An 18,276-nucleotide genomic window follows, 5' to 3' on the forward strand; every position below is an offset into this window, starting at 1 on the left:
CCCGTATATGGGCAAATTGGTTGGTTGGTTTGGTGGTTACCGCCGACTGAGTGAGCTGGCCGTAATTAGAATTTTCCAACTAAAATAAACACAGGCTCTTGTAGTTGAGATTAAAAGCACCTTAAACCATATTTCAGTTATTTCACGCCTGTCAGATTGATGTTCGAGGGAATGGTCGGGGTTGAGCTTTTTATATCTTAGTGAAACCCATAAATAAACGCATGATGAACCGGGATTCGAACCTTAAATATCATGCCACTACGGACAGTATTTGTCGCATAACCTGGATGTCGGAGGAAAGTCCATGCTGACCAGTTTGGAGGTGTGCAACTTTGAATAGGGCTGACCGATCAAGAGCCTAACAATCAGTCAATTCTTGATGATGTATGAGGGGAATTTACAATGTGATTTCCTGGGCTACTTCAGCTTCATTACGATGTGAGGAAAATAGAAACGTCTTCATTGACAGTTCGTCGAGTTGTTTTTCTGATGCCATCACGAAGCTGACAAACAGGGTCCGATATATGTGCCACAACTATTGTATGCCTATCTCGCCTTTAAACTGGACCTTTGATAGTTACCACATGGATGAACCCTTGTGGTATGAAGACTAATAGATCTCTATTTCCTTACGAAAGATGTCACACTAAAAATAGCCGTCCAATCAAGTTACTCTCATAGGCCAGAGAAATTAGGTGCTTCAGGCGTGATGTTCCGTCAGGAAGCCCTGGTTCATGGGTTCAACAGAACATGCAGAACATAGATACGGTTTTAGGCTATATGGCTACCCAAAATACCGAACACAAAACAAATATAAATAGCCAATATGCTTTTGAACTTCGATAACAAAGTTTCACCCAACACCTAACCGATTATTAAACAGAGACATCACCAGCATCACATCGTCGTTAACATAGGCTGTAAAGCTTGTTCACCAATCCCAATTGATTCTAATGAATACACGTTCCACGAAGCTGATCGCGATAATATCGCCTACATTGAACCCAACCCTTGTTCCATCTGATGTGCAACTAACCAAAATAAAAGGTTTCTCGGGCATCGTCGGCATGAAATCCATTTCTTTTGCCGAAGAATATTTTTCAAACTGTCACAGGATTCCAGATTGAAGCCAAGTATGAAAACCGACATTGCGTGAGAGTTGAGAGAGTTGAGTAGATCTACGACGCTGTTAGCGATTTTGGAATGATTTTGTTGAAAAGTATATGTAGTTATTCTCCGAAAGTCTGAGAAAAACGTGCCCCTTAAAACATTACATTTCCAACGCATCCCCAAATCGCGTAAAGTTTGAGGGCATCGCCAATACTGCACATGTGAACAGTGCCGCTGCGCTGTGCAATGGCTTATTTCAACCAATGAAGCAGCATCTGGGCCTTACCGAGTGTTCCGACCAATCAGCGTTCAGCTTTCACATTGTACGAACGACGTCTCGGTTGGGCTTGCAAAGCTATGGCACATCATAACACATAACGTACTGACGTTCCCACTAAATCCTTTATGTCAAGAGTGGACCTTCGTTACAAATAATTACATATGTACATTATTTACACTATGTGAGCAAAAACTCAACAGCGAACAATCTCATGATATTAGGAAAATGATAAATACAACTATACACCATCGACAAATTACAAGGGAACCAAGACAGTGAATATGATTTTAAGCCGTTTTAGCAGTGTTTCAGCAACATCACTACTGGGGACACCAGAAATGGACTTCACTCATTATACCCATGTAGGGAATCGAACCCAGGTCTTCAGCATGATAAGCGAACACTATAGACACTAGGCTACCCCATCGCCCCTCCCCGGAACGAAATATTTGGATGCAGCTGTCCCCGGGGTGTACTTTTACAAAACTGAGGCGTTGCGTATCAACACAGCATCTGAGCGAGTCTAGTTTTACAGCTTGTGGCAATATCTCATCCATAACGCGGCGGTGTGTGTGCGTGTGTGTTTGCTGAATATGGGCACGCCAATGTCCCAGGTTACCCAAATATTTGGCAACTGGTTTGATCATTTGTGATCAAACGCATTAAGAGGCGTTGGTCATGTAACACTCATATTGAAATAAGGAGATGGCAATGAAAGGCGGCACTGCGGCCATGTCATCACCGATCATCTTCAGACAGATGGCTTACTGATTAGCCCACTGCACTGGACCGGCCAGATACGTCTACTGGCATGCCTATCGACAGTCGAGCTAGGGGTAGCAGTGAGTGAGTGAGTTTAGTTTTACGTCGCATTCAGCAATATTCCAGCTACATGGCGACGGTCTGTAAATAATCGAGTCTGGACCAGACAATCCAGTGATCAACAACATGAGCATCGATCTGCGCAATGGGGAACCGATGACATGTGTCAACCAAGTCAGCTAGTCTGACCACCCGATCCCGTTAGTCGCCTCTTACGACAAGTATAGTCACCTTTTATGGCAAGCATGGGTTGCTGAAGGCCTATTCTACCCCGGGACCTTCACGGGTCGCTAGGGGTAGCACTTCATGGTGGACAATTCCAAGGGCAATGGGTATATATTAACGTTATGTCACTGTGGTTTTGCTCGTTTCTTCAATGAGGACACACCTGGTATTGATCTTCACTCTGGCAATTTGTTAAGCCATGTATCGGCATTTACTCTATCATTTCATCAGTTCTCTCGGTTTTTGTCGATGGTATATGTATGTGTGTCTTTAGTGTAAATCAATCAGCTTGATATATGACATTAAGGAGATGGCTAACCACGTAACGCGGTCACGTTTGGCAAACTGCTGAGTCAGCTCAATATAGTTACTGCACCATTTTTTGAGGTTAGAATCTTCAGTTGAGCTTGTCACACGTTTGAAACTATAGTTGGATGATGCCTACACTTCATCTCATTTGGTTTTCCATTTCATTTGAATTATTCCTTCCTTGTGGAATCATACATGCATTCTAAATTCCCGGAAAAAGAAATACTTAGTATTCTCCTCAAGTCTGAACTCAGTGCTTCACTGTGCTCTACCGAGCCGACGGAAGTGGATGGCACGTGGAGGTGGTGTGGAAGAGCGCATATCTATTATTAAATTGTTTCGCTTTTGTAACATGAAAACGTGTCCCACACTCCACTCCAACTGCCACATCCACTGACCTCAGCTGCTACACACTGCACATGAATCATTATCACCCAAGTTCACCAAAGTTCATTTCAAGACCAGGACCAGTCTTGAAGCAGACCAGTATTCCGAAAAGGCAGATCCTTCTCACACAAATCCCCCCATCGAGTCCTTCCTCCCGAACTGGTACAGTCACGTACCAACCTTTATCCCTTTCCATCAGCGGATCTGATCCCGCCCCACCCCGATCTAATGCCCTGCCCATTCGTAAATAATCAAACCCCTCCTGCTTCAAACCCAGCCCCTTAGCCACCCTGATAGAGATTACATCACTACGTCTGTGTGGATGTTAACTGTAAACACAAATATTTGGGCATCCTGATTACTTCCCCGCTCCACCCGATCTAATGCCCTGCCCTGATCCCATCCCTCTTGCCTCCAACCCTTAACAAAGTCCAGGCCCTTTCCCACCCTGATAGACAGTATATCATTACTTCCGTATGAATGTGTACTGTAAATATTTGGTTGTGCTGACATTTGATGTGGAATCCTCCATAAGAGTACTATGTTTTCACAGTCCATTCAGTTTGTCCCGTCAGTAGAACGCGGCGGTGTGAAGTATAGCCCGGTCCACAATGGTTTCAAACTCCTGGAGGATTTCATCAATCTCATTATCCAAGTCATCTGAAGTATGCAACTGAAACACATCAATTGACAAACTGTAACAAAGTGTGTTTGGTTTGAAACAGTTTCAGTGTTATAGGTGTGGAGGTGGTAGGTTTAATATCGCCTTTAATGTTAAAAAAATAATGTTGGTCTCTTCAAAGTCTACATTATTCGGCTTTGGGGCCACTGTCTGTCAATCAAAACTTGTCTGGTTTCTAGAGGCTAAGCCAATCACTGAAACTCGCCTTTCACTGAAACATTTAGACCACCTTCAAATTTGCTGAAATTATTGGCACCGATACAGAACAGGTGCGCGGATGGTCCAGCGAACGTCTTCCTTACCAGTGTGACGAGGTCACATATCATGAAGGCTCCTATCGTGGCTTCCTCGTGGTTGTCCTGTATATCAATGTTGATGATGTGAACAGCTTGCTTCTCATCCTTCGTCCTGGACTCCAGATCTGTCAAGGATCACAATTCAAACCAAATCCTTCATGCACATACTGCGTGTTAAGTACGTTTGGTCGTTACCAACAATGTATAGATAGGTTATCATCTATGTGTTTTGGGATATCGGAAATATTACGACACATCACTTTAATAAAGGAAGAAAGTCTGAAATGGCTGGTATTATAACATGAGCAAGTGTATGGTGCCTAGAAACCTTGATATAAAATCAAGGTGAATCGGGATTCGAACACACGGTATTACCGTAGATGGGTGTTAAATGTACCGCTGTTTTGAAGCAGCTACATCACTAGAGGAAAATCTAAAGCTAGTATTGAAAACAGATTAAACGTTTGTGTATCCTGGCACTTTAAAGAGGCACAACTTTGTGTCACAGCAAATCATATTTATATAATTGCCCAGAGCGTTCATGCAAATAAAATGCACAGGCCCACGCCGAGAAGGAACAACTCACCATCAATGACCTGGTCATACACGCGCTCTTCGCATGTGATAATGACGTCAAGCTTGTCCTTGCAAGCCTGGAAGCGCTCGGGTTTGGGCTTGATTCGTCTGTTCCTGTCCAACATGTGCAGAATTCCGTTCTGGGTGTAGCTAAGTAGGGGTTAAGGACTTGTTTGGAAACTAAGATTATTGACAAGAAACAAGAGAGGAATGTCATATTAATCATCTGTAAGTAACTGCCAGCGTTCTCTGGAGAATTGTGTGCATCCCTTTTCCCAATATTCTAGACTCGTCACTGTCGTGTTGGAGGTCAAGACATTTAAGCCAATGAAAGACAGCAAAAACTTGTCATTCTGTAAGACCCATAAGCAAGACAGAATTTGCTCACTTAATTTTTCGCTACCTTTCCCATGACCATATATGGTCACCCCTATGTCTCGGAATCCAGAACGTAAAAATTGGCCCCGTATGGTTGGAAAAGTAGTTTCTGCAGCTGTGTTATAATCTGAATTATATTTAAGACGAATAACACGTCGACGCAAAACACACATGGTATAACAACACTACAACTAACAGATACAGTATTCAGGAAGAATTTTCAACATTTGAACATGACCTGTTTTTCTGAGGTGATATCGACACAAACATGGTGGCAAGAAAAAGAAGACAGATAGATTAGTATGCACTGCAATGCTTTCAAATGCGCAAGATCAGAAATGTCTGAACACCATTTGCCGAAATTTACCGAGTTTTCTCTTTTCACGAGATCGTCTACTTCTTCGTTTTTCTAAAGTTGTCTCAAAAATACGGACTTCAGGTACAACTGCATGAATAAATAACATACAGGGCAACGAAACAAAACTACATCGTTTGTATATCAAAATTCCATGTTTGGTATCAGCTGATCAGATAATTAAAATCAATCTCTTATAGGTTATTATTTGTTTGTATAATGAGTGAGTTGGTCAGAAGTTCAGCAATATCACATCATTTTGGGAGCCGCTTCTCTTCGCGTGTTGGGATCTCTTAGAAATAAAATCAATAGTAATTTCAAATGTAATGTTGCAAGCAGTAAGTGGATATGGCCACGCGTCGTGTCGACCTGCCAGATTCATAAAGCCGACAAAACGTCCCCACTCCTCGTCAAAATATATCCCCTTTTTCGATAAGGCATATCATTAAAAAAAACGTATGTTAGGGCCACGATTTTGTTCACAAACGATGCTATGTTGTTTTCGTGCAAGGAGGATCCCCACTGAGAAATCGTGGGGACGAGTAATCTTCCTGTTCATTTCTGGAATTAATTACTTTTTACAACAACATAATACACCTGTATCAAATACAGTGTCTCGCAAAAATCAATTAACGTACTGTCACATCCGGTAAAGCTGCGCAAACCGTCATCAAATGAGTCATCTCAAGAAAATCATAAACAGCCCCACTTGCATGCCACTTGGAAATGAAGGAGGAAAGGGAGGATGAATTTGCCAAGACCAACACGAGTTGACTTGTAAAACTCGAGTGTGTGTCTCCTGTTGACTAACTCACATGACTGGTGTCAACCGGGATTTGTTACACGGCACAAGGTAACGAGAAGTCTCTACCAAATGTGATACTCGCGAAGCCCTCTCGAAATGTTGGAAGTCTGAGAAACAGTATGAAGAAAGTGGGCAAGGCGAATGGGTTGAATTGACCTATATGGTCTCTTCTAATCAGTCAATAGTGTCCTGTGTCTCGTGAAACTAAAATTAGCGTCCATAATGTCTAGATTGGATATCGAGAAAGCTAATTATACCCATAGTCGCAAATACCAAGAAAACAAGCATTACCCCCCGCCGCAATCTATCAAATCTAATGAGCGTGACGGCCGCAGTATTAGATGTGGTTTATTGTCAACAAAACATGACCGTTCAATCTCCTTGATATCTTGCTTTGTAGTTGTTAAAACACACAAATATTTTCAACTCACACTTTGACCTTAACATGAATGTCAAAGTGGATGAATCATGCAAAACTAGCTTATTAAAAAGAAAACAAAACAAAACAAAAAAGAACAAGAGTCATCAGAAGACAACAAATCCCCCGGCCCCCACATATTTGAAAGGACGAATCATCTGACAATTTACTTAATGTTTTCTCAGATTAAGTTTGAACCGCTTCCATGAAAGTCGTGAAAAATTTAAATGCCATATATCTGTAAACAGTAAAAAGCACCACTTCAAGATCTGTCCCATATATCTGCCAAGATCTGTTGAAAGATATCAAATGGTTATCCCTCCATTTTGAGACTAAGTCAGAATTGTTTCCATGGAAACCAGGAAAAATAAAAATGCCCAAACATTGTAAATAGCACAAGGCACCACTTTGTCGTCTGCCTCAAATATCTGCCAGGTTTCGCAGTGAAACATTGAATAGTTTTCGAGTTGTGCTCCGGAAACGAAGCCCCTCCCTCCATTTTGAGACTGAAACTGAGAAAATGCTAAATCACAAAAATCTATAAATAGCAAAAGTCACCACTTTAGGGTCTTCCCTACATTTGCCAAGTTTTGCAGAAAGATATTTAGAAGTTTTTGAGGTGTGCTCCGGAAAGGAAGCCAATCCCTCCATTTTGAGTCCGAAACGTTTCCATGGAAACCGAGAAAAAAATAAATAACAAAAACCTGTAAATAGCAAAACGCACCACTTTAGATTGATATATCTGTCAAGTTTTGCAGAAAAATCTTGAATGGTTTCCGAGTTCTGCTCCGGAAACTCCGGAACACTCAAGGGAAATTCCAGTGAACCATTCTTGAGATATCTTACTCACAATCTTAACATGCAGTGAAATATGTTGAAATCCTCAAAGTGTCGCCGCGACCTTGAAAATTGTCTGAAGGTCACCTTAACTGACTGACACACATTTAGCAAGTTAACATGCTGAAATCTTGTCGAAGATAATTGTCGACATGGACTTGGAATTCACGCGAAAGTCACAAAAATCGACTGGGCCATGCAACTTCCCTAGATAAAGCTCGTAAGAAAATCCAGTGAACGGCTCCTGAGATATCTCGCTGACAAGGGTAAAACGTTGAAGTCCCCTTGTGACCTTGAAATCAAGGTCTAGGTCACCGGATCTGACTGGGATCTTTCTTATACTGACATGAACCTTGGTAAACAAAAATGTGAAAAGAATTTAGTCAGCGGTTCTTAAAATATTCCGATTTGTATGTATGGACATACGGATGGACGAAAGGAGCCTAACACTATATCTCCCGCTTCGCGCCGAACACGCCGCGGGGGATAACAAAAATAGTTTGGCGTTATGGCAGATACAAATACGCAACTTCGACAACAGACCCAAACGCTGAAGCAGCATCAAGCCCAGACATAAAAGCCCGCACCGCAATATTAGTTGTTGTTGCATCAAAGTGTTCTTTGACCGAGGTACTGAGTGAGTGCATATGGTTTAACGCCGCTTTCGGCAATATTCCTGCAATATCACGGCGGGGGGACACCAGAAGTTGGCTTCACCCACTGCACCCATATATGGATTCGAACTCGGGTATTGCGCGTGACGTGCTGAGGTTACAACCGTTAGGCTATTCCACCGCTCCCGAATTACTGAAGCATCAGTGCCCTGTTCATCATTACAGGCGGTCAATCCATGGAACGCCTCGTTGGCTTTTTCATAAAGCAAGTTTGCTTTTTGTACACAAGTCTTCAACATAACTGCACTGCAACTGATGACAAGTTATGTAGTTACCACGCATGACGTATGATACCTTTTGAATGACACGTTCTGGTTGTTCGTGTTTTGTCATGGCCATGTGAGCGAGCCCGAATCGAGGCACCACCCAGGTCTTGAAACAGAATTGCTTCAGTGGAATTCAACCTGTGATCGCATGTTGCTGGTATTCCCAAGGGAATTCACTCGGCACAGCTAATTGCGGTGCCTCAGATAACAACACTATATCCAATGGGAGCACGGTTTTATGATGCTTCAAGCACTATCACAGCAAGGATAAGATGGACAACATGGAAACAGCCAATAAGACTCTCCATACAACCTTCCTTACGCCTTGGTTAACATTGATTGGCAGTGACGAGAGCAATGAGTAGTTTAGTGACTGCAGCCCTGCAGCATATTATTCATTAACACAATTACACAGCCATGTAATCACGCGTAACTGCTTGTTTGATCTCCGAACAGTGCAGCAATATGCATTGGGATTTTCTAAGGGAGCTTTGGGTAAATGCATCCTCCTTACACATCGGCCCTCTGAGGGAAAACAGGCACATTGGAATAATGTCAGTCTGACACCTATGTCACCGATGTATGACCGTATTCGGATTTCAACAAAATGGCCGTCTACAATAGGAATGCACCAGGTGAAAATCTATACACTAGTGATAGACACAACACCGTGGAGATTTGCAAACATGTTTGGTCCAAGGTGAACGAGTTACAAGCGAGATGCATTCTCAAAACCTGGCGTTTGTTGCAACAATTACACTCTCAGGGAGTATGGCTTTACCCAGCTTTCAGCAATATTCAAGCAGTATCGTGGTAGGGCACGCCAGGTTTCTCACATTGTGCCCCTGTATGGCATCGAAATTCCGCATATGTAACATCCCACGTGATGCACAGGTCTTTTTTGTATGTTTGTTTGTTGTTTAACGCTGCAGGCGGTCTGTAAAAGTATCTAGTCTGGACCAGCCAATACACTGATCAACAGCATACCCATCGTTCTAGGAATAGGATGTGCCAACATAATCAGGGAGCCTGATCCCCCGATCCCATTAGTCGCCTCTTCCGACAAGCATGGGAAGACCAAAGAAATACACGTCATGGACATGTTTCTTTAGCGCAGTCGCTACCGAGGAGAAAAAATAAAGTTTCCCGTATACTGAAAAAAGCCCTGACCTTGCAATGTTCGGCATATCACTGTATAGAAATATCCCGCTAATCTGTATCTGTATAGAAAACGTCATTAATTCTTCCAGTATCCCGATATGCCAGTGCTCCCAAACTGAACTCACTAACGAATGCAAGCACCCGCACGCACATTTTGGTGCATTCAAACAAATATATTGTTGTTACTCAAAACACAGGAAGACAGCCACTTAAAATGTTCTAACAGTTTTGTTTGTTGTGGGTTTTTTTGTACAATCTCCACTGACCTTGACCTATTCAGATGTCTCCAAAAGTTCATCCGGGTATTCCGGACCGGAAGTCGTACACCAGGAGGGCCCGATATCATCCACTCCAGATGCATGTCAGCACGTCGTCCTACCAGCAATTCTTCCAGGCAATGATCAATGAGAATAAAATATTCCAAGACATTCTGTGATTCAAAACGAGCAATAGGTTGCATAAGAGCAGTCACAGTGGTGAAGTCACAGCAATAAACCCCAAATCAGCTTAGATGTACAGGACATTCCCACAAGCCATTATTAGTGGCCGTGACCATGAATCAAGGCTTGAAACAATGTCTGGAATTTATTCAACAATATACCGAGTGTTGTGGTCAGAATAATCTTCAGCTTTCACCTCCAGAAAAATTGCTTTTAACCATTATAAATAAAGGAAGTGTGCCAAGTTCCTCCTCAAGGCAAGTTTTAAGGAACAAATTTGAGAGTAACAAGACTTCCCTTGACATGAGACTCATTCTTCAGGCAAATGAAAAGGCACATCCAACACAAGTGTCAAATATGAAATAAGCAGGTGGGTGGTGTTTAACTTAACTTTTGGCGGCGTGTTTCAGCCATCTCCCTTAGATCCATTGCAGTGTGGGGAATGTGTAACATGGACATTTATAGCGTTCTTTTTCAAACCACAGATGGGCACTCTAAAATGCTTTAAATTATCCTAAGTGAGTGGGTGAGTTTGGTTTTATGTCGATTTCAGCAATATTCCAGCAATATTAGAAATTGGCTTCACACCTTCACACATTGTGAAGATCAATAGATCGATGTGCATCTGATATTCATTCTCAGTTCACACTGCTATCTCCTCAAACAGGATACAGTTCAACTGTTGGGTACAGATGCATTTGTAACAATATCACTTGGTTTGAGAGTTGAGTCGCTTGGAGTCACGCTCTGTTGCTTAACTTCATCTGATATGTAAGAGTGCACAGATTTGTGCACTGAACACATAGCTAGCGAAGTGAAACCACTACCAGTTGGAGGGAATCTTGGATTCAGCCTACAAATGCAGATCCATGGGGACAACTCAGTTCATGTTTGGCAGTGCTGGGATTTGCAGGAAACAAATAATGAAGTTATTCCACACTTAGGTCTGTTTCTGTTTGCATCTCCTAAAATACATTGTGCAAAGGACATCTGTGTTGTTGGTCCAATTTTGTCAAAAAAAACATGTTCGTCTCTATCAAAGATATCAAATGTTCAGTCGAAAACAACCAAAACACCACACTCATTGCCAACACCACACTGTCATCGACTAACCAATGATCATATGTAAATGTAAAATAAAGCATTGCTTAAATGAGTGAGTATGGTTTTATACCGCCTTTAGCAATACTCCAGCAATATCACAGAGGAGGACACCAAAAATGGGCTGCACACATTGCACCCATGTGAAGAATCAACCCAGGTCTTCAGCGTGGCGAGCAGACTCTTTAACCATTAAGCTCCACCATTTCCCTTACGTAAATGGAAAGGTATATGGAAGGTCTTTCCCATCAATTTTCACAATATCCATTGTACCATTCAGCTGCTTCAAAAGAAGAACAAAAAGTATGTTTGTATGAAGATGTGGAATAAAAAGTTTATTTAAATAACATACGTTTACATGTTTGTGTCAAGAAGTTTTGACACCTGTTCTTGAAATGACCATCTGCCTGTTAGTCAGCTGATACTTTGATCTCAAACTAGAAATCCTTTCTGATAACGCATAACTGGTTGCCTGTTGTACAAAGTGACGATTTCATTTTGTCATTACCTTGACCCAAGACCCATGGATTTATCCAGGATTCACTAGCAATGGATCAAGGACTTTTTTTATGCCAATTTTAGTTGTACTCAGTCATGAAAACATCACAGCTGGGTGGGGAGAGGGATTCAAAACTAGTTGCCTTAGCTGGACAAATTGACCAAAATATTGATATTTACTCCAAAATTAATACTGGAATTTTAAAAATTATTATTCTATTAAGTTAAGGGGTTTCTTAAATGATGCAATGATGTAATATCAAACGACTTTCTCCTTCACAGCGTTCAAAGTAACTGCCAGCCCGGAGGCGCTGTGCCAGTTGTTATTTTATGGGCTGGCAGTTTCAAATACATACAGGCCCTTATGGCCTTCAGTAAATTATCTGTCATTTGTTGTTCAACTGGAATGTTTCTCCTTTTTTCTTCTTTATTAACATACTGGAATAATCCATGATCAATGTGACAATAACTTACAGTTTCAAGTGCTGGTATTTCAGCACTTAGGCATACATATGTCAACACCAATCTACCAAATAAAAACTCCTCTGTGTGCCATACGATTTGTTTGATTTTACGGAAACAGTGTGAGACTGTGTACAATGTAGTCGATTTTGTTGTTATTGGTTTGACCTTAACAAATGGGCCTGCCGAGTTCATTCAGGGCCAGTATATTTCGAAGTCTGCAGGTAGTAGCAAGTATTGATGGCGAGCTGATAAAATAAAGTATTGCAAACACTGCTCCCTACTAGTCCAGTTTTCAGTGATATGCAAGTCAACTCAGCGGAAAATGTGGTTATGAATTTCTCTGTCTACACAGGTCCAAGAAAGGCCATGCTAGATCTGTAGTATCATATGATTTTGCTGCGTGTCTAGCCTGTGCACCATGTACAAAATAAACACATTATAATGCTCTAATGAAAAATCAAATCATATTGAAATCACTTAACGATAACCAAGACACTACCAGAGAGGCCACTAGTCTGAGTCTTAAATGTTTGTTTGTTAAAGGAATTCAGAAAAACTGTTGGATGAGTTAACACTTATCAAAATCCTTGTTAAACTGACGTGGTTAGTCTCACTGATTTAGTTGACTTGCCATTGTATATAAATCGCATAGACTGATGCTCATGATGTCAATCACAGGACTGTCTAGCCAAGACTCTCTCATAATTCAAATGCAAACAAGCAATCAAACAACAGGTTTTCAGAGAGCAAGTAAAGATGAAGGATTTTTTCATAATTGCTTGCCAGTTGTAATATCTGATAGCTTGTACCTGACAATTTCTCTGCAAACAGTGACTGAATATAATTTACTACTGCAGCAAGCAATAACCTACCTCATCATATAGCCGTATATTGTCAAGGATGGGCCAGAAACAGAAGTGACTGACATGAATAATAGCCAGGACTAAGCTTTGGCGACCTGATACCAACTCAATCACAAAACACTGGCAACCAAAACCCCTCACCTGTAACATCCAAGTATGACAGTCCAGTTATCCAATTGTCCAAAACATGCTCCATTATTTTCATAGGTAATGTGCCAAATAATGAACTTGAAGTATTTACATATGCATCATTGTGTTGTTTTTCCTCCTTAAATTACACTTATCTACTACCTACTCAGATGGCCAATTTCAGAACAGAGAACTTAGCTCACTGACAATTGTTTCACATTTGGAAAGAAAAATGTAGCACTGGAACAATCTGCAACAAAATAAATAACCAGTAAATTATTGAAATTGAACAAACTCATCATTATATTTTGTGACAAATTATTTTAAAATTATAAGTTTTATGTTTCAATATTTATGTCATCATACTTTCACATATCTAAAACACAAACATCATGCTGAACATTGTGTCTTTGACACCTTCTTCCACATTTCCAAATAAGAATTATGAACATGTCAATATTAGAATACATACCTTGATAACTTGTCCAGAATCTCTCCACAGATTAAAGGCAAAGGGAGATAATAAACAAAAATTGTGGAGTGGTCTCCCTTTGATCTAATTGGGACCTTCAAATTATGACCAGTATGACCGAACTAAACGACTTTTTCAATAAAATGAGGTAAGTGAAACACAAAAACATTATGACAAAGTTGACTGCACACTATCATAGAACATTGAGCTGGACAGTCTGGGTGCTGTAATGAGGACATTTGGTTTCAAACCCATGTTAATTTAAAGTCAACTGTGAAGTTGAAGTCAGTTTGCAGGTAGATCAGTCATCAGGTACATTAATCAAAGCTATGATCAGTACTGGGTCAGTGTAAAATCCTGTCTAACAAATCATTACAATAAAAGCTTAGGTTCACCTATGTTTGTGAGCCAAGACAGATTACGGATGCACTTGGCGGCAGCAATACAGAAAGACCAGTAGTGGTAAGAATATCTGACAAGACACAAAATGTCCACATACTACCCCACTGATGCACCACTCCCATGTTAAGCTTATTCTCAAGAATTGCACAGCATCTATAAAGACCAACTGTTAGCCATTTTTGTTGCTATTTTTAATTAAAGAAGTGCACATGGGATGCTAAGAGGTACGATCATATAATTACCCAACTGAGAGGTGATAAAAAAACAGAAAGTTTCTGAATCGGATACAGGTCTGGGTCTTTCCTAATAAGGTCCTTATACATCTCATCATAGGTGATGCTGAAGTCGTAGATATTTGGCTTGTCTGGAGCAGCTCCTGGTAGCTTCACTTGACTTCCTGTACCGAACGATCTCACCTGGAATCCCTTTTTGCTACAACAGACAGAAAAGAATCAAATGAATTAAAAATCAAACTGAAACGTGTAGATCATACTCACAGCATTTACAAAAGCAAAACTGTAGAAACTGTCAGATCGTCTTACTGAAGTGGGGTAATACGGTTCGGAGTAGGTGGGGTGGGTGGGTGCGTGTGTGTGTGTGTGTGTGTGTGAGTGTGTGAGTGTGTGAGTGTGTGAGTGTGTGAGTGAGTGACTGAGTGATTGTTTGGTTTAAGCAATTGGCCACTTTAAGCAATATTCCAGCAACGGGAGACACCATAAAAGGACTTCACATATTGTACCCATGTGGGGAATTGAACTCGGGTCTTCGGCATGACGAAGGGTTGCAAGGGGAACAGGTGATAAGGAGTTCTGAAAATAACTTTGACAGCCCATTAACAACAGGTTGTAAGAAACACCACCTTTTGTTAACTGTGCCAAACTGAATCAAGTAAATAGTTTTCTGATTTGGTGACAAAGTAGAGTACGAACTTCAGTCATGTCTATGAATGCCATTATGAAATTAGAATATCATGGAATGATATTTTACCAGTTAAATGCTCTTTGGAATCTTAATGATGTTTCCAATCAAGCTGCCAAAATCAATCACGAAAAGCTTGTTGCTCTCGTAATAATCATGACTCAAAGTTAACAACTTAGAGTGTCCGATACAAAATATCAAAGAATATTAAAGATGCCATCAAGTACCAAGATCAGTGAATGAAATAAGCCAAAAACCCAGCCAGACATCAGGGCTGGTAACTTCAAAATGTTACGAGCTCAAAACGGATTTCATCATACCAGACAATCCAAAGAAAATTACTCAGATGTATGGAACATGTTTCATAAAAGTTTTACCAGACCCTCTGACAGGCTAGCTAAAAATATGGGAGTGAGTGAGAGAGTTTACTTTACGCCACACTCAACAGTATTCCAGCTATATGGTGGTGGTCTGTAAATAATAGAGTCTGGACCAGACAATCCAGTGATCAACCAAGTCAGCGAACCTGACCACCTGATCCTGTTAGTCATCTCTTGTGACAAGCATAGTTGCCTTTTATTGCAACCACCAGATGCTGAAGGCCTATTCTACCCCGGACCGTCATGGATCGAATTAATTCATAAAATAGGTTTTGAAATGAGAAAGTGAGTAGGTCCAAAGCTTACTATCACTGCATCAGTTTAATGATTGTATATATTCTGTTGCAGAGGCATTTTAGAAGTTGCTGAGCTAAAGGTGAAGGAACAAATTCTATGGATGATCAACTTTTTTATTTTCACAATGGCGACATTTCGGTATGGATTCTTATACCATGCTTGAAAACGGTATAAGATTCCATACCAAAACGTCGCCATTGTGAAAATAAAGAACTTGATCATCCATAAAATTTGATCCTTCACCTTTGTATATATTGAAGAATGTGCATTGGTGTTGGCGGAGCCAAAGAGGATGTCCAGGGGGTTCATACTCTCTCCTTTCAAAATTCCTGCATCCGCCTATGATGTGAAAACAATTAGTTAGATCAAACATGGAATTAGAATGACCTATCAAGCTAAAAAGGAATCATATTCATCCGCCTGTTGCCTTCAGACAAGGCAAATCAGTTTTTATGAATGTTAACCTGGATAAAATCTACAAAGGTCGTTGTTTGTTGAAAGCCACTCTCAGTGGTGTACTGGTTATATCACACTGCCTGTAAATAACCATGTCTGAACTAAATAAGGAAATAGTTCTTGGCTGTGATCCATGATGAACACACTATCAACTGACCAGCAGGGGCTGCTGGGGACCAATTCTCACTCAGATTCAACAGCTGTAGTACCAGTAGCTACCACCTCCCATTATTTCTATACCACTGAAAGCACTATTCCTTTTCCCTATCCAAAGCCCATGATGTATACAGAGCTGGTGTCTTGTTCTTGTAGTTTTGTTGTTAATGCCACACTCAGCACTATTCCAGCCACCCGGTGCCAGTCTGCAAATAACTGAGTCCTGACTTGACAGTCGAGTGATTAACATAATGAGCACTGATCTATGCAGCTGGGGTACAATGATAGGCGTCAATCAAACTTGTGAGTCTGACCATTAGATCCTATTAGTTGCCTCGTATGGCAAGCATGGGATACTGATGATCACTGTTCGTGGTAGGTCTGGTAAGACTGTCTGCATAAATAAAATCATAAATACGCAGTCCAGATCTTATGCACATGACATCACAATCCTGAATCATTTAAAAATATTTGTTTTTAAAATGTTCATTTCTTCAGGTACTTTTAAAAGTTAAGAAGATTAGAATCTATGTGTCCAACACACATGCAAGGTTTTTTTGTGTGTGTGTTTTTATTATTTTTTTCATGAAAAATGGAGGTTTCTGCTTTAACGCGAACACTAGAATACCAATTCTAACCAAAATCATCATGAGTCAGAACTGATGTGTGAACATCATTAATCATCTTTAATCATCATTGCAAAACATAACCATACATTTTAGGGAAAGATTTCCGCCTGTAACCCCCGTTTTATTTCATTATTCTATAATAAAGAACAAAATGTTTCAGCAAAAATCCTTAACGCTAACTATTCCTTTAACCCTAAACCACATTCTTACTCTAATCCTAAGACCCTAAAACCTCGAAATTATCCTAATAAATAGGATACTTTTCAAGCAGGGGTTACGGGCGGAACCCTTAACCATTTTAGTACCAAAATTTCTGAAATGATAAAATACTGATGTCTTTTTATAAATTTTGAAAAGCTGGTAGTAAAATATGTACTAAAATACTAAACAAACTGTAAACAGTTGTTTCCTAAATACACAACTTGAAGATGAAAGGATATGAGAAAGACACAAGTGACACAACAAGATGCCTTCTTAGATTTCGCTCAGACCCATTTGCGGACCACAATTTGTATGGGTCACTGCCTCAATGATGGCGATCTGACATGATCACCTTTGGTGAAGGCTGCCTGAAAACCTGCAGAAAAAAACCCGACCACAACGCTGCATGTATAACGCAGTTCATAAAAGCTTACAATCACCCTTTCGGTTTCATAACTGAACAGATAAAGAGGCCATATTTCACTTTGTAAAGGTATTCATGTATGAAGAAAAGTGTATCAACCTGTGGGAATGAAAACAAATCAAAACAACTGATTATGTTACGATCACACGATAAATAAGCTAGTTGGAAAACAGACTGTGTAGTCATGTGAAAATAAACATATGGTTTTGCTGACCTAAGAAAGTTATGAGCCTCCATGCTCCTGTTTTGATTACTGGAACAAACAATTCCAATTTTCAAATGACCGTCGTACGTCATCGTGGCTCGTCCTCTGTGTCTGAATACTAAAAATAAGGAAATAAACTCTCAGCTACTTATCTATCTCACAAAGTAATAATGATCAGGTTGTATTTGGTTCAAAAGGAGAGTCAATATCCACAGAAAAACATGGCGAGTGACACTGACAGAATATGCGAGAGCTTTAGGGAAGTTGATAGTATCAGTTAACCAGTCACTATTTCTTAATAGTCTGGTTGAACGGGCTTATTGATTGCCCTACAACATTTGACCAATGGTCTTGAAATATCAGTCATACAGAAAAACTTGGTTCCGTATCTATTAATGTTTGTGTAAGATCCCTACAGTGATATTTTCGTCACCCCCTGATGCTTAAACGCAGTGTAGGGACCAAGACGTTGCATGCGCTGTAGTGAAGCCTTACTGTAGTCACCGCCGCGCAAAGAGGACCGGGAACCAGTATATTCTTAAAACTTCGCCTATTTCCGTGGGATAAATGGTAAAAGTTGAAGAGGAAACAATAATTAATATGTCGGCTTTTACGTTTTTTCCTGATTGTCACAATCGGTATGTGATATGATTCAAGAC

At 40.5% G+C, this 18,276-nt stretch overlaps 1 protein-coding gene across 1 annotated transcript; it reads right to left on the reverse strand.

Moving 5' to 3' along the window:
- Positions 1–1,493: 1,493 nt before the first annotated feature.
- Positions 1,494–17,889, reverse strand: LOC137268275 (RNA polymerase II subunit A C-terminal domain phosphatase SSU72-like). Its single transcript, XM_067802818.1, has 5 exons — positions 17,627–17,889; positions 14,240–14,383; positions 4,698–4,837; positions 4,118–4,236; positions 1,494–3,806 (listed from the first exon to the last, which is right to left on the reverse strand). The coding sequence occupies exons 1-5, from the start codon at positions 17,707–17,709 to the stop codon at positions 3,705–3,707; spliced, it is 588 nt and encodes a 195-aa protein (XP_067658919.1). The 5' UTR covers positions 17,710–17,889; the 3' UTR covers positions 1,494–3,704.
- Between the last annotated feature and the right edge of the window lie 387 nt (positions 17,890–18,276).

This window comes from Haliotis asinina, chromosome 16, assembly GCF_037392515.1.
Source record: "Haliotis asinina isolate JCU_RB_2024 chromosome 16, JCU_Hal_asi_v2, whole genome shotgun sequence".
Classification (NCBI taxonomy): Eukaryota; Metazoa; Mollusca; class Gastropoda; order Lepetellida; family Haliotidae; genus Haliotis; species Haliotis asinina.